Source organism: Sparus aurata, chromosome 7 (assembly GCF_900880675.1).
Source record: "Sparus aurata chromosome 7, fSpaAur1.1, whole genome shotgun sequence".
In the NCBI taxonomy this organism is placed as follows: Eukaryota; Metazoa; Chordata; class Actinopteri; order Spariformes; family Sparidae; genus Sparus; species Sparus aurata.
The window spans coordinates 5,885,810-5,908,482 of NC_044193.1; the positions used below are offsets into that span (position 1 = coordinate 5,885,810).

At 40.4% G+C, this 22,673-nt stretch overlaps 2 protein-coding genes across 13 annotated transcripts; one reads left to right on the forward strand and one right to left on the reverse strand.

Moving 5' to 3' along the window:
- The first annotated feature begins 625 nt into the window (after nucleotides 1-625).
- On the forward strand, nucleotides 626-6,153 carry LOC115584437 (tyrosine-protein kinase STYK1). Of its 3 annotated transcripts, XM_030421858.1 has the most exons (10): nucleotides 626-784; nucleotides 952-996; nucleotides 1,090-1,227; nucleotides 1,340-1,501; nucleotides 2,898-3,079; nucleotides 3,174-3,251; nucleotides 3,418-3,635; nucleotides 3,777-3,817; nucleotides 4,356-4,452; nucleotides 4,773-6,153. In XM_030421858.1, exons 2-10 carry the CDS (start codon nucleotides 990-992, stop codon nucleotides 4,942-4,944), a joined length of 1,095 nt encoding a protein of 364 aa, XP_030277718.1. In that variant the 5' UTR covers nucleotides 626-784; nucleotides 952-989; the 3' UTR covers nucleotides 4,945-6,153. The 3 variants fall into 3 exon arrangements, with proteins under 3 accessions (XP_030277718.1, XP_030277719.1, XP_030277716.1); XM_030421859.1 differs by lacking the exon at nucleotides 952-996 and having other exon boundaries at nucleotides 638-784; XM_030421856.1 differs by having other exon boundaries at nucleotides 646-996.
- A 907-nt stretch (nucleotides 6,154-7,060) lies between these two features.
- On the reverse strand, nucleotides 7,061-22,609 carry tmem269 (transmembrane protein 269). Of its 10 annotated transcripts, none has more exons than XR_003984552.1 (8): nucleotides 22,289-22,575; nucleotides 19,368-19,414; nucleotides 15,797-15,944; nucleotides 14,526-14,623; nucleotides 13,242-13,385; nucleotides 12,962-13,162; nucleotides 10,637-12,160; nucleotides 7,061-9,904 (listed from the first exon to the last, which is right to left on the reverse strand). XR_003984552.1 is itself a non-coding variant. In XM_030422017.1 (8 exons), the coding sequence occupies exons 4-8, from the start codon at nucleotides 15,835-15,837 to the stop codon at nucleotides 12,051-12,053; spliced, it is 594 nt and encodes a 197-aa protein (XP_030277877.1). In that variant the 5' UTR covers nucleotides 15,838-15,944; nucleotides 18,285-18,334; nucleotides 19,368-19,414; nucleotides 22,490-22,588; the 3' UTR covers nucleotides 7,061-12,050. The 10 variants fall into 10 exon arrangements, 9 of the variants coding, with proteins under 9 accessions (XP_030277877.1, XP_030277878.1, XP_030277870.1 ...); XM_030422017.1 differs by adding an exon at nucleotides 18,285-18,334 and having other exon boundaries at nucleotides 7,061-12,160; nucleotides 22,490-22,588; XM_030422018.1 differs by adding an exon at nucleotides 18,285-18,334 and having other exon boundaries at nucleotides 7,061-12,160; nucleotides 22,289-22,574.
- Between the last annotated feature and the right edge of the window lie 64 nt (nucleotides 22,610-22,673).

Sequence of the window (22,673 nt, forward strand, 5' to 3'; positions counted from 1 at the left end):
TTAGCTTAAAAGACAGAATGTAAAGTAATAACAGTTTCATCATTATGACGCTTGCTAAGCAGTTAGCCTCAGAATGTCCCGGTCCAAAGCTCCTCTGCTCGCAGTGTAAACACCAACACTTCCCCAGAGCTCCGACTCAGGACCGCTAGCTGCACGGCTAATTGAGCTAACCAGCTAACGGCAGCTTTAAGTTGTTATTCTGGTGACATTTCCGCCTCCTTTTTTTTTGGAGAAAGAATTTGACAGGTGGCCAATTCTTACATACTGCACCTTTAACTTATTTATGAAAACATATTTACTGTATCACTTTGTGAAATCCGAGAACTTTGTAATGAATCCGATGCCACCATTGAACAATAATGAACTGTTCTCTGTATTAAAGTAATGCAACATAATATTGGATGCAACATGATATTGTCTATCTGATAAATACATGTTTTGTTCTCGACAGTATTTATGGGATTTTTTGTTCACCTTAACCAAGCCGGACAAATATTAATTGTGTGTATGCTTTTTTTAATCACAGTTTAGTTTACCGAGGCAGTAACACGTGTGAGCAAGCGCTTCTTGTGCCTGTAAATGATTAACATTCAGTCAACTTTCCCAACTCAACCTCTCCGGTCATCGTCCTCACTCGCACAACCGCAGAGGTGAGCCCAGTCTCTGAACCAGCTGCCTTGTTATTGGGATTCCTACAACTTTTCCGCTGCTGTTTTTTTAAATTTTTACATTATAAGATCTGGAAAATACATATTTACTCGAACGTTATGGCTTCAGGTGTCAGGTAGGAAAGTTTGACTTAATGTCTTCTTTGATTTTTTAAATTTTTTTTCCATTTTCAAACACTTCTCAGTTTGACTCGACACCGGGTCAGACTTTTTCCTGGTTGTGACTTTTGAGTTTCATCTGTTGATATGATCTGGCATTTCTCTCATATGTGAAAAATGCCAGCTGCTCCTCACCGCTGTGGCAACGACACTTCGCCCCCCATGTGCTGTAAGTCAAACCCATGTGGCCCTCATTGGGTTGGATTTTTTCTTTTGTTTTCTTATACTTCAGCCTGCTTCTTCCCTCGCTTATTGTGTTCAGATGAGGAGTCGTCGGGCAATCTCGCTGTAATTATCATCCCCGGTTTGTTGGGTCTGAGCACGGTGTTGGTGGTGACCTTGATTTTCTACAATCTTCACAAGAACAAGAAAAGAGTGCAGAGCATGTCGACTCACTCTGGTACGTACTGTTATGACTATGAAATCTTTTTTTCTAAAAAATCATTAAAAGAATTCAAAGTTGTTGTGTTCGAGGGGGTGTTTCATCTGTGGTTGTGTTTTTTTTTTAACAGGCCAGACTGCGGATTCTGCCAGCACTCCCTGGGAACTCCCTGAGGAGTCTGTTCTTGAGGGACTAGAGTTTTGGCAGGCGGGTCGCTATGGCCCCATTTGTAAAGGTCTGCTGAAGAAGAGAGATGGAGCCTCTTATTCTGTGGTGGTTAAGTCCCTCCGAGGTACAACGTTAACCTTTTGTGTGGCGTGTGAAGAGACTATTGGTGTTTTTCGGGGCGACGGGAGCAAGGCAGTTTTTTAAAGGGACATATTTTTCCTCTCATCTGTTTGTCCATCGAGGTTGTTTTGGTTCTGCAAGAAGTTATGATCCAGTTACTCAAGAGAAACCACAGACATTGTTGTGAGCAGTTTCACGAGGGGAATTGTTTTCCTTCGTCCATCTCCTCATGGACGAGAGGCTGGCTAACGAGGCAAGCTGACATTAAAGCTCATCCACAGAGGACACCATTAAAGTTTGCCATCACGAGCCAGCCGAGCCAGAGAAAAATGTGGGCAGTTAAAGCAAAACTCTCGCCGAAATGCAACCTAGGCTTTTTTTTGTGAATGTACCCGAGGCAAACTTTTGTGACTTGTTCAAAAACGTTCTTGTACACAAACAAAGTTCTCAATGCTTGTGTTGTGTAGAGACCCTGGTGATACTACGAGCAAAGTTTCATGTTGTGTCGAGACTTCTTAATGTTTTCAAAATAGAGATTTTGATGCTATCGTAAAAATACCCGTAGCACTCCCACTGAAAATGAGTTTGACCCGATATGAAAATACGGTCAATCTTAAAAGTGGCGCTTTCGTCGTAATTATGTTTTTAAACGAAAGTTTGACTCTGGTACATTCACAAAAAAAAGCCTAGGTTGCATTTTGGTGAGAGTTTTGCATTAAACCACAAATGGTCGACATTAAAATTTGTATTTGTTGTTATGGTAAGTGGAGAAGGCTGCCAAGCCAATGACCACAATGTAAATTTGTCACGAGACGTCAGGACACTTCCGACCATGTTTGTGGTGACAAAACAAGATCTCTTTCTAAACCTAACCAAGTGTTTTTTTGGTGCCCTGACCAAACCACACCATGACCGCAGCGTTGTCACAACAACTGAGCTTCAAAAACGTAAAGTTTCAACATATCCCTGGTCTGCAAAAATGTACATTACCAACATTTATTGAGGCGACCGTGTGGCCTCTCGTCTACAGATGCACGCTTCCTTTAGCGCTGTGATTCTGTTGGTGGGTGTAGCTCGGTGGAAGGAAAATAGTTCCGGCATGAAACTGCTCACAACAGAGTCTGTGGATTCTCTTGGGTAACTGTGTCATGCTGAGTCTTTTCATGTGAGTCCCATCTAGTTCCATTATATATGAGAGAAAGGCCCAAATCCCCCAAACTCAACAACTCACACCAGAACAATCTAGATGAACGAATAACACTACAGGTGAGAGCGGAGAATATGTACCTTTGTTTTTGGGGGTGAACTGTTCCTTTAAGATGCTGTATATTTAAATCAAACAATCAGAATAAACAGTTAAACACTTTCTGTTCTCCTGTTGTTAATGTAACACCATACAGATGGCACCAACCAGCCTGAAGCTAAGGAGTTTGTGGACTGGGTCCTCTTCCACGCCACAGTGTGTAAACATGAGAATGTGGTGCGGATGTTGTACTGTCAGACCAAGCGCCTGCCCATGTATCTGGTCTTAGATGCCTGCAACCCGGGAAACCTCCTTCACTTCCTCTGGACACTCAGAAATGTAACAGCGTTGCACAGTCCAACTATTATGTGATGATGCACGTGGTCTTCAATGCCTGAAGTTAGAGAGGTGACATTTTTTTTGTTCCTTCTAGGACAGCGCAGTAGATTCCTCTCTGAACTTGTCCGAGAAGTCGGTGTTTCTGGTGGCGAGGCAGGTCGCAGCCGGCCTGGTGAGACTCTTTTTCTGGACCGGTTATTTCCCAACAGACGACCTGCTGCAGAAGTCATTCTGTCATTGACCCGTGTAGGGGGAAAGGCGTCGTTTCCCCCTCGAGTTTTGAATTAATTTTCAACCAGAGATTGATTTGTTTGTATTTTAACCGGCTCCTCCCTCAGGATTACCTGATGTCGGCGCACAGGCTGGTGCACGGCGATGTTGCTGCCAGGAACATCTTAATCGGGCCGGGCCCCTCGGTCCGGGTGTCCGGGCTCGGCGTGGCATTTGAAGGACGCAAAATTGATTCAGCATCGAGGCAGAGGGCGGCAGAGGTGCCTCTCAAATGGCAGGCTCCAGAGAGGATTGTGATGCAGCTCAGTATCGACCGGAGCGACGTGTAAGAGCAGAATCACGGCTGAGAACAGCAACAAAAACACACAAAACGAGTAGAATGTGTTGGTTTGCCATCCATTTAATGTATTTGTACCACTGCATGACTCAAACACATGAGTTAAATAACCTTTTCTTTTCTCTACAGATGGTCATTTGGAATCTTGCTGTATGAACTGATTACGTTAGGTAAAGCTACATCTACTATTATATGTGATGTCAGCGTGTGTGCCTTTTCTACGGTGGCCCTGAATTGCAAAACACAACGGCAAATCAGAAAACACAAACGCAAATCAGAAAACACAAACGCAAATCAGAAAACACAAACGCAAATCAAAAAACACAAACGTTTGTGTTATTTGATTTGCGTTTGTGTTTTCTGATTTGCCGTTGTGTTTTGCACTTCAGGGCCACCGTATTTTTCAGATTAGCTGTCTTTAAATGCACTGATTTATACAGTCTATAGTATTGTTATACATTTTACCATTCAGACTCATTTATTCAAGAAAATGTTAACAGTTTACACTTAGGGACACAAATAAAGTCAATACTCACATGACGGCCATTTTCCTTTGACGTCACGCTCAAGTTGGGAGGCTCAAATGTTCGTTCCTCACTCCTCTCTAATACTAGACTAAGAGTTACTCATTAAGTAATAGTTAACTAGCAGTTCATTACTCATTTCTTAAGTATTATCAAGAATTCCTTGTTTGTTTTTTCCCCACAGGCGCTCCTCCGTACCCCGAGCTGGAGCCTCTCTCCGTCCTTCCGAAGCTTCACGGGTCTTATCGAATGAAGAGGCCGGAAAACTGTGGAGGACCTTTGTAAGTTAACTAGGCCACATTGTTGTACTCGTGAAAGAAGCATTTTCCTTCAAATCTTTTTGCTTTCTTGTGAAGATTTTGATGAGGGGATCAACACAAATATCTGTGTGTTGAATATGAAGCTACAAGCTGCAGCTGTTAGCCAGTTGGCTTAGTTTAGCTCAAAGAATGAGGGAATAGCCAACCTGTCTCTGGACAAAGGTTGCTCTAAACTAACTGGCTGAAGCTTTAGATTTAACAGACAGATTAGAGAGCAGTATCTAATCGAACTACTCCTTAAACGGGTACCTGTTTTACATTCCTTTTGTGTGTTTTTAAAGGTACGATCTGATGAAGTATTGCTGGATGTGGAGCTTCAAAGACCGACCCACATTCTCGGCCGTCATGAAGCTGCTGGAGTCCTCGCTGCACCTGGCAGCTACCGAACCCATTTGTATTCCTGACCCCATCGACGTATTTGAGTATAACGAAAAGGCAGGGTTGCTCTCATAGGCTCGTACCAAACATGTCAGCACCCACGAATAAGGCATATAAAGTGTGGTTGTATCTCAGATCGCAATTTCACATTCGCTCAGTCCTGCTGAATGTCTTACATTGCGTTGGTTTATTTGTAACCTTTCAACAAGTGACAAATAATTATGTAAATTCGCATTTTTTACAGTCAGCCATCATCCAAGTCATTTTATTATCACAGGTTTATTGTCAACAAAGGACAGAGCTCTTGATATTCATTAGGATCTTTTATCTTGTTCATCACTGGACAAAAGTACAGTTTTTGTATCTCGCGGCGTGCGTACATTACTGTAGATTTACAGTATGAAAAAATCAAAACACCCACACAGGAAGATTTAATGCACTGCTGAATATACTGGAGTGGATTTGGTCATTGGTCAACATGAACCTTGTCAAAACCAGTGGGTTTAAATCAGCATCAGAACCAGAGGACTCTTGATACCTGGAATCCTGCTCAGCCCGACTGTTATCCGCTGTCAGGCAGAGACATCCAGATAATTCATGTCACCTATGCCTCTGATTTCAAGCTATAACCAGTTTCATCCTGCTACTTCTGTGCCATTCTGAGCAGTCTTATGAAACCACACTGTTGACGTTTGTCCCCCGTGAGAGTTGTGAAACACGGAGAGTGATGCCAGAAAACATGTCCCTCACACTGAATTATGGCCAAGTTAAAGAGTAGCGACACAGATATCTTCTCCTTTCCACACCGCCGAGGGTATTAAACGGTCAGTGGTCTATTTAACTTGTGCGCTCTGTTGCAGTCGCAAAGGAACTTGAAGCAAAGTTCACGCTTCAATCACTAGATGGCAGCAAAAGCACACTTCGCAGCTTGTGTGTTGTTTCTCTCTATGGGTGAATTCACACAGAACTGAACACATGAGGCAGAAATAGAATTAATAAATAAATAAAACTGCTGCAGCTGTATTAAATCTGGGTTGCTACACCCAGTCATGGAATCAGTGGCATCAGCTGCGGTCAGTTCTATAAGATGTGATGGTGATTCATCTGTGGATTTATTATTTAAACTGCAATGCCACTTAGGCAAACAGCTTCAGTTCATCTGATCGGTCAATTATTTTATTCAGCCTAGTGAATAGAAAACTGTTTTGTGTTCACCAAAAAAGGAAAATGATGTGCTTTTTTCATATTCAAATGGGCAAATAAATAAATCAAACTACAAGACAACAAAAGTCTCTTGTGTTTTCTTTCTGTTTAAAGAGTGTGTTGTACAGATTATCTGCTGTTCGCCGTCAAATCTGCAGCAGGCGCTCATGGGAGACCAGAAACTCAAAGACACATTGGAAAAGCATTATTTCAATTGAAAATTGAGGTGAATTCTAAGGAAAATTATTGTTAATTAGAGACAATCAGGGATAACAATAGAATGCAACCTGTTATGTGCAGGTTTTTTAAATGCAGGTAAACCCGCTAAAAGTAGGCAAATGACCCTTTTCACATTGCCAGAAGGTGAGTTTGATTTTCTGATGTCTGGTTTTTAAGTTTGTCATCACGGATGTGCTGGAAAAACAGGGAACAGTGGAAAGTAGCAGATCATCCGCCTCATCAGACAACATCCAGAAGATCTTATACTTGATTTAATAACTCTTAGACATATTTATTTTGCGAAACTTACAACAGAAGTTGCTAAGGATTGAGACATCCCACTTATTTTTCATTTTCTGTTGCACGTACGCCATTTACACACTTACTTTTAAATATCTTCAACTTCAGCCTCTCTTTCCAAACTCCAACTGACCAATGCTACTACACCGCTTGTCAGCGACCAAAGGAGAGTAAATTATTGTTCACACGGATGTTAGATTTACATCGCAGCTGAGTCGAGCCGGAAGTGGTAAGTGAAATGTGATTGCAAGCAATTGTATCAGGGTGGCCTTGGTTCCCTCAGGATACAGGTCATCTGTATGGTGGGAGGCTGGTTTATATCTGTCAACCCTAATTCTACACAGGAATCATTAAAATGACTGATGGTATCCTGTGAGGTTCAGGCAATGGTCACTTTGACATCACAGTGGTAAAATAAAAAGCCAGAAATCCACAAATCAAACCAAATCTCAGAAACAGAAATGAGACCTTTTTGTTTTGGATTTCTATTTTTATTTGATGATCCAGTTCAACATGAAAACAGGAGAAACACAGTTATCTGTCATTCTTCAACCCCCGAAAAAACAAAAACAACAATTCTGACGAGGTTTTTTCATTTGTCAGAACAAATGGATTAACTGAATGCTGTAGACTGAAAACATACAATGAAGCGATAAAATCAAAAAAATAGGCTTATACCATCTCTTAGACAGAGTCACAACTTGGTAAAAAGTATTAATAACTAAATAAAAGAAGGGAAAAAAAAGTAACTCAGAAGCCATTCTGGGGTCCATTGACTTTCAATTCAGCTTATTAAAAACATACATTCAAACAGCAGATCAAACAATAGGAATGAAGGCACAATCATATTTCAAAGTATTTTTTTGAACTGACTGGCTTTTGAGACTCCTACAAAATGGAACAAGTGAGGAAAACTCGTATTCTGACCTGAATGTTGTGAAAGTGAAGTGACCCCAATCCTGATGGACACATTAACAGTCAGTTAACACAAGACTGGTCATAGTGCTTTATGAATGCCCGTCATTGTGTTGCAGATAAGCCAGAAACAACATGGAATTTTTTGAATCTCGAAAAAATGGTGGCGAGAAGTTATGTTGTATATTCAGAGACTAAAGGTCTATGTACACTACTCATTACGCTATGCTCAATACTGTGGGCATCATTGTTCACAGTTGTGTTGCTTGTGTGAATATAACAGTTAGAGGCTAGTTTAAATTTAATAATTAAAACTCAAGAGATTGTTTCCTTTGAAATCATTGGTGCGTATTTTGTTTCCCTGCTGCCACGTGTTTACAACATGGAGAGAAGATTTGATCACTAATAAAGACGGGAGATTACGCAGGAGATAAACCCTGATGAAAATTCAGTTTTTAGAACAAGCCACCCAACCCCTGACTTCAGTGTCAGTGCAGCGAAGACAAGAGACAGCATGAAGGTTAATCCTTCCCAGTAACATTAATATTCCCTGTCATTCTATTTTGGAGCAGTCGCATGAACGCAAAGGTTGAATGAAGGAAGTGTAATTTTTACTTAAACTTAAGCTAGAAGTCCAAAAACTGTGTGATGCTGATGCGAATTTATCAGAGCTCTATCAAGCGTTGAACTCATCACAAACAAAACATTAAATTGCAAGACTATGATGGCATCCCAATGGGATATAAAAAAATAGGTATCTCCTTTTACATGATGATAAATCCCTTCACATATAATCAACTGCCAAGCACTCTTAATCAAACTGAGTGAAGATAAACACAACTGTGCCTCTTAAAGGCCATTTAGTTTGAATTACAGGTCGACCGATTAATTGGTTCTGCCAATTAATCTGACCTTTGACAAACTATCATTATCAGTTAAACTTGGCTCCAATAGTTGCCGATGGCTGCGCAGCCTCCACCGACCACGCGGGGATGTACGTCATGGAGTCTATCTTCTGAGTCAATCTTCGTTATTTGTGGGCCACTTCTGAAAATATCTAAATCCTCTTAATCTCCCTCTTAATCTAAGTAAACTAACGGACACAAACAAGTAACTGCCATATGCTAACTTTAGATATGCAGCCACCACAAATACGCGACACGACTTTAATTAATGTCACTTCTGACTTACGTTATATTTGAGGTATTTTTCCATAAAGTAATTTTCCACTTCATGAAATACCTTCCACGCATTACTCTGGCGATAGGGATGGGAAGTTTGTGCTACGATAAATCTTTGCGGTCTTGAGGTAACGTTAAAGGTTGGCCAGACCTCTCTCATCTGACCCGTTTTCAGTTTATTCTCCCCACAAGTTATCTAGTCTCGCATATATAACACGACACCGTCACCTTGTCCACGATAGGGATAGGGAACTGAAGGCTGCCAGGAAAAGAAACTGTTCCGTTAACGTTACGTTACTCAACACTGTACTTACCAATGTGGCGCTCTCTCTTCCAAATAGTCCCGTCGCGTAACTATCCAGCCATTATTGAAACTAAATTGCACACTTCAGGATCCTCCTTACGCTGGGAATATGTAAGAACATTAATGGTTTTTAAGAGCTGTATTTAACAATGTAACGGGACACGCAACGGAGGTAATCCTGGCCAGTTCAGCCACAGAACAGTGCATAGTCCATTGTATTAGAACAGTTTCCTACAATTTAATCTGCTAAATGACTGTTTAATATCAAACAGACAGCTACTGCTAGCTTTTCAACTCAAATTAAAGATTGTGTCATGCACATCTCTAAAGTTACTTTACGTTACTAACATTACAAAGCCAGAGTTTCACCGTAACTTAGCACCGAGACGGACTAGGGGAGCGAAAGAGAGGACCAGAATGTTCAGTTCAACAATTCTAATAAAGTTATTACCAAAGGTTGTTTAATTTCAACAGTGTCATATTTTTAAAAGGAATAAAAACATGAAAATATAGATATAGATTACTGAATTGTACCTGTCCAGCTTTCACCAACAAAAAACAATTGCCATTTTCAATATATATATAATATCGGCCGATCAATCTGCTATCAGCTTTTACCTTCTCCTAAGCAGACTTAAATTTTAGCAGTTAATGTTTCTGCAAATCACAGATACGTCCACGGTTGACACTTACACCAAATGTGGCATATCATGTTTACATAATACAGTATGCTTATTAGCCATCACTGTTATCACAAGCCAAGAAGCCTGCCGAACGCAGTTCATGTCACACCACTGGACCAAAACCACACATTTTTCATGGGAAGTAGTAGCATCTCCATCCAATTTTTAGTTTTTTTTTGCCAAACCATGATGGTGTCCTCACCAGGACCGAGTGGTTTTTGTGCTTTAACCTAAAAAGAGCATAAGCGCAGCATTGTGACAAACATAGAAATAGAAAATTCTCCCAAAACTAATGTAAAGATGCAACATAAGGATGTCTAGTTTGAGCCTATTTATGGTTTTGCAGAAACATACTTGGCTAACATTTATTCTGGCGACTGGGTTTAACGTAGACAGACAAGGTTCCCATCTTGTTTGTCGATTGTTTGATACATAATCAATTCAGCTCAGAAAAGAGAAGAACCTATATACTAGCTCTCTCAATGCATGCTGTGACAAAATCAAACCCACTTTTCTCTTTGATACATAACTTTATGTATTCATAAACTTACACTACACTTCATATATCAAAACAATTTTCAAGGCTCCAACAGCTAGAATTCTAAACGAAAGCATTTTGTCCAATCTTGTCTTTCTCTTGAGAGTCTGTAGGCAATGATGTCCGGCTTCACCTCAGGTTTCATTAGGTTTCACTCTATGCCGATGACCTCTTATTGTTCATTAAGGACCCACTAAACAAATTTCCACCAATACTAACAGTGCTAACAGAAAACAGTGCATCATCAGGCTCTGAAGTTAACTTTACTACAGGTGGGATACTATTACTATACTATAGAATTAAATAGCTTACTTTTTAAGCAACTGGGAATCTGAGTCAGGAAATAGTTTGATAAAATATACTCAGAGGTTTGGCAGACTGGTGGATCACATCAAATTTCACCTTTAAAGATGATTAGACTTACCTGTGACTTCAATTGGAAGAATTAGAATTGGATTTCTGACATCACAGCATCACAGTTCAGACCGTTTTGGACTTGGTCACAATCAGAAGAGAATGAAAGAAGATCAGAAAAACAAGAATTGCAAAACAACTCTGCTGAATGTTGTTCCCTTTTTTGGGTATTATATACAAACTAAGTACAATTACCAAGAACCCAACTATACACAGCACTTTACATTTCCATTTCATTCTTGAATCTAAAGGGTCACCCTTTAAAATACTTCACTATCGAAAAAACCCATATCCCATAACAGGGACAGACTCAAACATTGTTTGGATAAAGGCTTTAAATAGTTAAGGACCTTTACACAGAAGGTATATTCTCTAGTTTCCAAGTAACTGCCCTGAAAATACAACCTCAGTACAATCTGTTTAAGTGGCTACCTGCGAATACATCACTGTGTCGAATCAAACACACCTTATAGTATTCCCCTCAGCTGCTATGGTAGCAGTATTCACATCAGCTTTTGACAATATTCTCCACAATAATTGTCATGAATAATAAAGTCCTTTCACAGAACACCAACTGGGAGTTAGATCCATATTGTTCACATGATGACGCTGACTAGCACAAACTTTTTAAATCTCCAGGAAAGGCAAACTAATTCAATTCATATCTTGCTATACACGTGTTACATTTAACAATATTTAACCTGGGTGGCAGAAATGTAAAATTATAAATGCATATATTTTCCATAGGATCTGGCTTTGCCCAATGATTGCAGATATTTTGAATCAAATACTAATTTAACCTATAGAAAGGAATATTTCACTGGACCCTATAGACTTAGAACAAATCAAATTAATCAACTCGGTTGAGCATTTCAATTTGCCAGCTGGGAAAATGCATTTTAGTCAAATGGAATTCTGACCTCCCCTCACATAGACAATAGATCAATGAATTAACTAATGTTTAGAGATCTGGGAAAACTCCATAGAGACCTTACCTCAACTCAAATGTGGTGGTTGATATTCAATTGCTGATAACTTTAATCTGGACCTAATTGTATTTCATACCCTATCATATGTTTCCATTGTTTTTATTTCATTTTACGGTTTGATAGTGAGTGCACAGGACCAGACCAAATACAGGGGTTGGGGGTGGGTACTAGCTTGTCTTTTTGTGTTGTATTTTGATTTGATGAGCATTGTTGATTTTTTTTTAAATACAGAACATCCGAGCTCTGCTTGCATTTTTTTTTTTTTACCAATAATAATTAAGAAAAAAAAATCAAAACAAAGATTGAGCAAGTGTTGGCCTGTAGTGCATGAGCATGTTCAGCTCAGACCCTCAATGGCAGGAAGCCTCAGCTCACTCAGATGGGCCAGGTTGGCCGCAACCTATTTGCAACTTTTGGAAAAGGCCAGAACCCCTTTTACACTTTACTGCTCCAAAGAGATGTCGGGAACAAAATGTAGGAGACAGACCACAGCAGGTAGTACAAGCATGCAGGCGGGAAGGAAGAGCAGAACACCATCACGACTCCTAGGGGGGGAGAAAAAAGGTTGAGTGAAACAATTTTGTAATTTGAAAGAATGATTTAATCCGATAATAAATATTGCATAATCTCTTCTTTGTGCAATGTCCACCATAAATACTTAACGGACAGGATTCTACAGTCTTGCTAGCAGCAGTGTGAGGATGCAGTGCTTTGAGCTAAATGCTAGTGTCCGCATTTAACCTGTTGACAATTAACACGCTTATGTTTACCAGGTCTGTCAACCATATTCACTTTCTTTATTGAGCATGCCAGCATGCTAACATAATTGCTAAACAAAGTACAGCTGAGGCTGATGGGAAATGTCCTTAGTTTTTACCAAAGGTTCTGATCTGATGTTGGTTATCATAATCAAGTTATCATAATTCATCTGGAGGGAAACATGAATGTACCAGACTTCATGGTAAAAGGATTCGCCAGTTGATGACAGGAGTACAGTAACAAGGTGGTCGGACCGCTAACTAGCAAACAGCAGCTACATTTACCAGCAGTTAGCAGTTACTGTAGCAACAAAGCTACCGCTGTAAATCACCTCCGTCATTGTTCTCTAAGGCTGCGTATGGCCCTGGTCTGGAGATGTTCATTGGGAAGCTGCTGGTTATCAATAGTCAGCAGTTACTTTAGCAACAAGTGCAGCTGAATATGATACAGTTATACCCAAATCACTGAATGAAGTAAGAAAGTTATGTGTGAAAATGTATTTCTATGTTTTAACCATCAATTCTGGCAATTGTGCTCAAGACAAAGAGAGAGGTGAATCCTACTGAATTTGTTTTCAATTGCTTTACCTCCGGCATAGACTACTTTCTTCCAGGCCTGGGACTCCAGCACTCTGTCATGAGGGTAGAAGTTTTGACTGATCATAAAGAGGATCATGGCCATTGCGAGGACCCGCAGCATGGTCATGTTGCCTCCAGACAGCAGAGAGGCGCTGGCCAGGATGGCTGAGGAGTAGATGCAGGGCAGGCCGCGGTACACAAACGGAATCCCTATGAACCAAAGAAGAATAAAGCAACGTGGCAGTTTAATGACAGACACGAATAAAAAGAAGCGTGCCTGAGAACTTACCACTCGAGAAGAAACAGAGGCGGGTGAACACAGATAGGACATAACACATGCACAGGATGTTGTCCAGCAGGTCAGATGTCCTCAACAGCAACGACGTGGCAATCCCGAAGGTCGTGAAGTCACCAAAGTCATCGAGCTTGGCACCTGAATATGAACAAGACTCATAAAAGGCCCTTGATATTGACAGGGAGATATAAATAGTGCTGGTGTCGGAACTTGCTGACAGACATTAACCACCCTACAAATATTCTATTCTGCTTCAGAATGGTTACATGTGAACACCAACTGTCCTATTATTAAACTTCTTTCAGTCTGGCAGCGCCTTAGTCATGAGTTTAATGTCCATGAAAGCCAGTGCAGATACGTTATCTCTCCAGCGTAGTCACCGCCAATGTCAGTGACATGTGACATCTCCATGTGGAAATTTCAGTGTCAGCCCAACAGGCAGCCACATTCTATAAACAACATTCTCCGCTGCCTTGTCCCTTTATCCCAGGAGCACGGAGCATGTTTTCAGCAGATGAGGATGAGGTGATTCAGGCCACTGCTCAAATGAACGAGGTGGAATTCCACAGCCCAGGGTCAACAATTTTAGCAATTTCAGATATGCAGAGAACCCAAAGCAACAGGATAAAATAGACAATTGGAGCGTGATCCCGTGGAATTAGACTGCTTAATCAGAAAGTGATTGTTCATTTGACAAAATACGTGGGGGGGCACAACAACATCCACCTGCAAAGTCATGCAGAAAAAACCCCCGTCGGGACACAAAGCCTCCAGAAATGCGCAGCCACCGATGTATTGTGATGCACCTGGGAGTTATTTTGGGCTGTGGAAAAAACTTGCAATGTTACAACAGCTGTTTGTGCCTCTGGATTTTTCACTATATAGGGTACAGTGCTGTGATCTTTTGAAAAACAAGCCACAGCCAGCACATTTTGCATGCTGTGCATTTGCATGAGCTCGGCGGGGGTAAGAAACGGGGATGCCATGCCTTACAAATGCAAATCTCAACCCCAAACCCTCAGCTAATAGCTAAAAAGACACTGATTTAATAACGCTCAAATTGCATCACATTAAAAATGTATGATTCCTCTCCTGGAGACTTTGTAAGACTATCCCTAGTATTTCAGCTGCGGAGTTCAATTCTACTGGCTTCCTTTGTTTGTGACCTCGTGCGGCCAAATTAGAAAATCCAGACAAAGGACTGTGCAGCGAGCACTGCCAACACCCCAGATGAAGTTTATCTCTGGTCAGAGCTTTTGACCACAACACTCCACTTACCCAGCGCGGAGCAGGCATCGAGTCGCCTGGCAACTGCCCCATCCGCAAAGTCCAGCAGGTAGCCAATCAGAACCAGCCAACATGCAGCATGATGGTGCCTGAGCAAAAGAGTGACTGTTAGGTTTAGGTATTTGATGACAGCAACGCGTTTCAAAGGGTCAAATATTTGCACATTCTCACAACTGGAAAAGGGTTTGAACTAGTGCCGGGTAGACTTCAACTGGGTTAGTAATGATGTGAAATAACAGGGAATTAACATCTCAACATCAAGTCAGGTTTCTTGTGATGCACTTGCATGTGCCTATCATCATCTGGTAATGAGAGAAATCCACATTTTAAATAGAGTGCTGAAGTCCCTCCCCTTCTTTGGACCTTACTTTAGAAAACACATGTACAGTGGTGGAACATTTGAATTTTTCAATAAACTGCGACATATGATGACTGTCAATTCAAAAGGATAATTTAACAACTTGTAACAAAAATCAATGAAGTACAAGCCTGTGAAAAAACTAGAGAGATGACGCAGCCAAACGGTGAAGTCAAATTGATGTTGTGTTGTTGAACGCTCACCAAAACCAAAAACAGAAACCTGGAAGAACCGGTCCCGTAATACCTCAAATAACTCTCTTTTCATATAACTGCAGTTGTCAATATGACCGGATTGTTTGTGATTTTCTCCTTTTTTAAGTCCTTTTTCTGAGGCAAGGTGACAGCCATCGGTGTTGGTGACGTATATTGAGGAGACGATTGAGTTTTACACAAAACTAAATGGTGTTTAAGTATCTTTACAACAAACTGTCTCTCTCTCGACCTTCAATATTAAAAAGAAAATGAGTCAAATAATCTTTAAACTGACTAACATTATGTGTAATTCATGACACTATTTAAATGGGGTCAGAAATTCGTCTCTCGTCTACTGTGCAAATATTTTCCAAAACGAGTTCCTCTATATAAACAATACTGAAAGACCATTTTTTCATTTATTTAAATGTTTTTTAATGTGTAAACTTGTTTTACTGCTTCACACTGCTGCTGATTTTTCTATATGAAATGTTTGTTTTTGATTTGGGTGTACGTTTTTTCAGCCAGTGATGTCGTGTTCTGGCCCCAAGGGAAACCATCCTAAAGTCCTAAATTTTTATTATCAATTTGGATTTATAGTTTGTTTGTTCTTTACTTAGAAAAAAGAAATGACTTTGTCCATCCTGCAGCTGCTGAGCCTGCCTGACGTTTTCAGATAGTTACCATCCAATAGAGTTGTGTTCGCTCACCCATTCAGACTGCTGAGAATGGAGGCCATGCCCATGACCATGTTGGCAACTGACAGAGCATTGGCTGCATTTTTACGTGCAAACTCCTTGATCTGCAGTCCCGTGGCGTGATCGCTCAGAAAAAGCTTGTTGGTGCACTGAAAGAGACCTGAGACCACAAAGTAACAGCAGTTAGTAGTTGTCCGTGTTACGTCAATAAAACCTATGCTGAGATTTAAGAAGCAAAAGCAAAAACTAAATCCCTACTGTGATCCGGCGACCATACCAGCTTTTGATGGAATATGTCTGAAGCTTCAGTTAAACCTCAGTTGAACTGAGAGTAGAAATGTGCACAAAAAAAAAAATAAAATCATAACCTTAATACTACTCTTTATACCATCTAATGGAAATTCATATTGCAGTATATTGTAGCATATGTCTGCATATGTTTCTTTTTTCCTTTTTTTTTCTCTTTTAAAGCATAATATTACTTTAAAACTGATTCCCCCGTCTTATGTAAAAGAAGCATCACTTACCAAGACGTATGTTTATTGGATGGAGACAGACCTTACGATACATTCATCCATTTTCAGATCAGTAAAATGCATTTGTTACTGTACATTTCATTCATTTGCAGCCTGCAGCATGCAACATTAGCTTATCAGTTATATCTCTACGCTAGACATATTATACATATTTTCAACTGTTACAAAAAAAAAAATAAAAATGGCCACAATGACATGTAGTTAACTTTAATAATCAATAGGTAATACTTGGAAGAGAAGCGTAGATCAAAAAGGATACAATGTCTGAAGACGATGCATATGAAGTGTTAGCACGCAATTGTGATCTTAGCAGGGGGGAAGATATGCACAAATACTGGTGTGGGGAACAGTATGAATACAGGGGACTACCACATCCAGTCGTGGCCCGAAGTTTACATGCACTTGTAAGGAAAGTGTTTGTCATGGCAGTCTTCAGTTCCAATGATGATTTTTTTACAGGTCTTCAGAAAATGTGGCCAAATCTGCTGGCTCAAAAATATACATTACACTCATTCTAATATTTAGTTAAATGTCTTTTGGCCATTTTTACCTCAGTTAGGTGCTTTCGATAGCCACCCACAAGCTTCTGAGAGTCCTCTGGTTTAATTTTTAACCACTCCTCTGGACAGAATCGGTGAAGGTCAACTAAATTTGTTGACTTCCTGACATGGACTTGTTTCGTCAGTACAGTCCACAGGGGTTCAGGACTTGGGAAGGCCATTCTAAAACCTCTATTCTAGCCTGATTTAGCCATTCATTTACCACTTTTTAATGTGTGTTTGGGATCGTTGTCCTGTTGAAACAACCAGCTGCATCCAAAACCCAATCCTCTGGCTGATGGCTGAATCTGGAGATAATCCTCCGTCTTCATTATTCCATGTACTTTCTTTAGAGCACCAGATCCCCACAGCAAGATACTACTACCACCACCATGTTTGACAGTAGGTGTGGTGTGGTCTTTCCCACTGTGGTGCTTGTGGCTGAGTCTAGTGGGTGTATCAACCAAGCCGTATTAAAATGGGCCCAGAATAGTCATCAGCTGTTATCCATCAGAATCACTCAGAAGAAGCTAAGAGGCCATGCTACAAAGAAAATCTGTAAATTGGTCGTTGAAGTTGCTGTATGTTTATTCTTGAACCAGCAGATTTGGTCATATTTTCAAAAGACCTAAGATAAAATAATTATTAAACCAAACTTCGTGAATATCTTTAGATGAAAAAGTAGTAGCTCTTAACATGAGAGCTGTAGTTAATCACTGGAACTGAAAGCTGCCATGATGAACATTTGTTCTTTACAGGTGTATGTAAACTTCTGACCACAGCTGTACACCACTGGCTATAGAGTGAGAGTGAGTTGGACCTACTGCTTTGACACATACCAGACGTGAGATCAATGAGCCTGTTAACGCTGATCAAGCCTAGTGACCTGAGACAGGCACATGGCAGCAGCACTTACAGAGCAAACTCTTCAGATCTATTCATAACACTGTAGCCTGGGCTGTAGCAGAGATTGTGGCGTAAAAGATTAATCTACAACCTCTCCTGATTGACTTGTTTTTTAAGACAGGCAGTTCATATTTAAATGCTAAACTGCATTTGGTTTTATGGCCAATAGTCATAGTTTTATTGAGCCGTGTTTGCTTGATAGTTTGAAGACAAAATTTGCGGTATGAACCAACGTTAAAGCTACATCTTTGTCAGCGAGATGGAATGACTGCTGACAGTGCCTCACTTCAGCCAAAAACTGCCTCTGCCCCCACAAAGCTGTGAAGTTTTTTTTTTTTTTTTTTTTTAATTGAAGTCAAACAAAGAAAATCTTTGTTTTCTGTCGGCCTCCTCTCTTGTGAGCTTATCACTTTCTCTCAAGTCATAGTACTGTCCAAGACAAGATGCACAAAATTTTATTTTTAATTTTTTTTTTTTTTTTTAAATGTTGCAGTAAGCAACCCTGAAAGTGTTTTTCACCCTGAACTTCCTGTGATTCCAAAGCCAGGCGAGTTCAAGAGACTCTTCATCTGAAAGAAAACAGCGTATGAGACACAACAAAAAGCCAACAATAACTCACACTTTAACTTGACAGCATGCGTTTTACTTCTTAGTCGAGTTTCTTACTTTTAAACACAAGTTACAACCTTACATTTGAATCGCTATCTGAAAACGTTTCATGGATTAAAAAAAAAAACTAAACACATCAGTTGATTCTTCTGGAAAATCATATAAATGGCCAAGTTTGCTAGATGAATAATCAGGTTAATTCACGCCGGTCACAGTAAATACGATTAGAGAGCCACACAGCAGCTCCGTGTGAATTACAAAAGTCTGTGGGGTCGCAGCTCCTACACTCAAAACACTTAATGCACTGTCTTGGTAACTAAATAAAGGCCAGAGCCAGACACATTGTCAATTTCAAGCAAGTGTTTATTTCTGGATTGCTGCCTAATGAGTGCAAAGCATGATGGGAAGGCCCTTGTTATGTAATACCCTGCTATGTTACCTGGTAACGACTAAAAGAGTCAACAAAAAAGCAGCAAAACAGTTCATAATGAGGATAATCTGAGGTGAGCCGGCTGCACAATACAAACTATTTTGCTTTTAAAGGTGTTAAGTGGGTTTTGTGATAAGGAGATATAGTAAAAAATGTATTATAAGTCATATAAAATGTATTCCTTCCACTTCTGTTAGGTTTGTGAATCTGTGGTGTAACTTCACAATAAAATGATCCAACAATTAAACAATAAACATCCTCAATCCGTGTAAACTATGTACAGTGTACACTGATGTGTGTGTGTGCTGTGATAATTCATTATTTCTCGCATAAAAAATGATGTGTGAATTTTTATAACAACCGCTGCTGTATCATCTGCCCTACATGCGATCCATCCTGTATTTATTCTGTCAACCCGAGAACCTTCCAGAACACAGACCGCTATTTTTCCTTCCCCTAATTTGATCCGGGATAACTTCGGCTTTAATCTCTGGCACCCGCATGCCCATGCAGGTGCGCATTAATCCAGATTTACGAGATGAGATTGAGAAACAAGTACGTACCGGAGGAAGGAGTCAGGAGGATCATGATTGTCTCTGGCTCACAACAGCTGTAAGATAGAAATATTGAAATGTGCTTACATGATATTGAGCTGTGTGTGTTAATAACACACATGTTCAGCCGATAACATACATTCTTGATTATCTGAAAATTACAGTGACGTGTAAAGTAAATAAAGAAAATAAGTACATCAGCATCCTACAAACACTTAATGAGATCAGTGATCATTTTTTGCAACTTTAGCATGTCCATCCAAATGAATTTCTAGATTAACGACACAGTATTTATCAAGCATTTACAAATTACTATAAACTTCTGCTGCAGCTGAACAATGAACATTACTATTCTTTAATACTATTTATGACTATTTCATAAGATCCAGCACAACCTTGGTCACTATCAAATACATTTTGAATCATTTTTAATGTTATACATCCTGTCCTTCCTTTATTTTCCACTGAAGTTCCTCAAAAATCGCTTGTTTGCCTATTCTGCAGGCTGATTTTGAAAAGAGATGGAGGGAGCAGTCACGCCACGCAGTAACGCCCGAAGTGTAATTATAGCTGCGATTTTTGTGCACGAAACGCGAGCTGAGTGGGCGTTTGTGCCGTGAAACGATGACATGAGTATGGAGGTTAATTTAAGACGTGTGTGCGTGAGCACAATTCAGACAGAACACGTCACTTACAGAGGGAATAGAGTAAAACGTAGAGGTGAAGGGACAGTCAAGGAGAGAGCGAAGGAGAGAGGGAGGGAGCGCGCAAACAGAAGCATAAATCAGCTGTTTCTACAATAAAATACAAAATACTTTATTAATCCCACAGAGGAGAAACTGAGTGTGACTGTACCTTTGAGTACAGGATGATAAAAAAAAAGACATACAGATCTCAAGGCAGTACAATAAAAGGTGAGAGCGCAGCACCATAAATAATAACCCGTGTAAACATCAGAATGACTGCACAGAACTGAGTTTGGTAAACTACGCACTTCTCCGGGTGATTCTGAGGGATCGATGCGAATTCTCTGATTCATAAATGTAAATCAATTACGCTCAGTGTGCAACGACAGCCATCGTCCGATGTGCTGACAGGTCAGTGTGGATTTATGATGCGGCCCCCTGACTTTTTTCACTCCCCCTGACCTGCCAGAACAAGCGCCTGTTCTGAGCGCCAGGACCTTTGGATTTACAAATTAAGCACTGCCTGGCAACCAAAAGGCATTTAAATTTAGCCTACTGTTACACAGTGGTGGAAAGTTACCATAAGCACGTTTAACCAGGAGCTGTGCTCGGTTAGAGATTCGTCCGTTTTGTACCACTTTCTTCTTTCCACTTTACTGTAGTTACTGGTTACTTGTGGTTTTCAGATTAATAATTAAAAATATAACCAACAAGTATCCGACAACGAAGTTTCATGAGCTGCATGACTTTATAGTGTATTTAAAACCCGCTGCAACGTTAAAGTGACGTACGCTGAAGGCATACTCATAATCAAGTAACACATTTAAAGGTTATTCCGAAACTTTCTGTTACTTTTGGTAACATTTTGAATGCAAGTCTCAGAGTTGAATTCAAAATGTTACACCTGTTTTGTTTGATAGCTGGACGATCACATGACTGCTGAATCTAGATTAAAGGCCGTGTGCATAACAACAACAACAACTCATGTCTTGCTTGTCTTTTATTCCAGAAAGCGTGCAGGTAAAATCTCAAATAAGGCAGCGGCCTGGTTCTCGGGCATTTTTTCCCCGCTAAGCATTCTCAAATCGTTCTTGATTCTAAATTGATGACTCTGCTTCCGAAACCACTTGCTGCTTTTTCCCTTTTTGCAGCTGCTCAGAGGAGGCTTCAATGTGTAACGCTCCATCCTCAGCACCAGTTTCTATGAGGGCCGACGTCCCTCTGCACAAACACATCAGCGCAGCCATGAAAATAACCAGGGGCTTCGAGTTACGTGGGAGCCAACGGGCAGGTGTGAGCAGTAAAATCACTGATCTCTGGGGGTCTCTAATCCACCAAAATGGACAATGGCTAATCAACAAAAGTCATCTCAGGACACTTTCCAAATTAAGCAGGTATAAACCACACTCCTTGATTGATTTATTTACAGAGACCCAACATTTCCCCCTTGAGCAAGCATGTGTGTGTGTGTGTGTCACTCATATGGACCTATAATGAAGTGTGATGAATGTCACTAGCAACGGAAATATCCCAGACTCCCTCTCAAATCGAGTGCTTTTAAGAGTTGTTAGAAATTAAATCAACTTTGTAAAACGGCTATGACAATATTCAACTCACTGATGTCTCCTTGTAAATTCGGCATTAACTACAATACATTCCGATGCTTCTTTCCTTGTAAAAAGTGTCAGTTTCTTCGCGGCATCGCTGTAAAAAGCCTGTCACATCTTCGCCGGACTCCCTTACAAAAACACTCAATTTTGAAACCTGTTGCTTTAGAAGAAACTGCACATGTCGTGAAACGCTGCCTACAACATATTCGTAACAATTGGAGCCTGCTTGTTAATTCGGCAAACGTTATACATGAAGAAATTGTTTCTTTAAGTGAAAGTCGTATCTGTTTTCTAAGTGCAGCCCTGTATTTTTCATAGAAGGGGGCGCGACGCGTTTACGGTCAGCCATTGTCCGCACCATAATAACATTCCTCTATTTCTCTCGTAGTTACTGATCATAGAGACCCCCACACAGCTCATATTATAACCCGAACGCTGATAAATAACAGTCAGCTGATGTGGACAGGTGCATGTGTCCGGTATCTAACATCACTGCAGTTCAGGATGGAAAAAAGAGGCGCAACTGCGTCACAACAAAATCATCCATCTTTTTTTTTTTTTTTTTTTTTAAATACGTATTCGATATAGATGTGAGGATGAATGAACCACGCATAGGAATTGCGTTTCATCTTACCTGAAAGGACCTCCACAGATTACAAATTCTAGATTATTCCAGTGAAGACGTCTAACTGCGCAAGAACAAACGTTTCTGTCTTTGTCTTTGTTTTTTTCGCAGACTGTTGTTTAGGGTTTTTTTTGTTTGCTGTTAACTGACTCTTGTGTTTAAAGATGCTACGCTGTCAACAGAACACTAACACCTCACCGGGACGTTTACCTGTCAGCTTCACAGCCGCTCTTTCAGCGCGTCCTTTTTAAGACCAAGGATAAACCCGCTGGAATATTCCACCGGAAATGACGCTCCCGGTGCTTGTAGTTCTTTGTCTCCCCTCAAAACTGGACTACTCCGAAAGTAAGGTCAGGTGGACAGTGTGACAGAAAGTAAAATAAAGTGTCTAAAC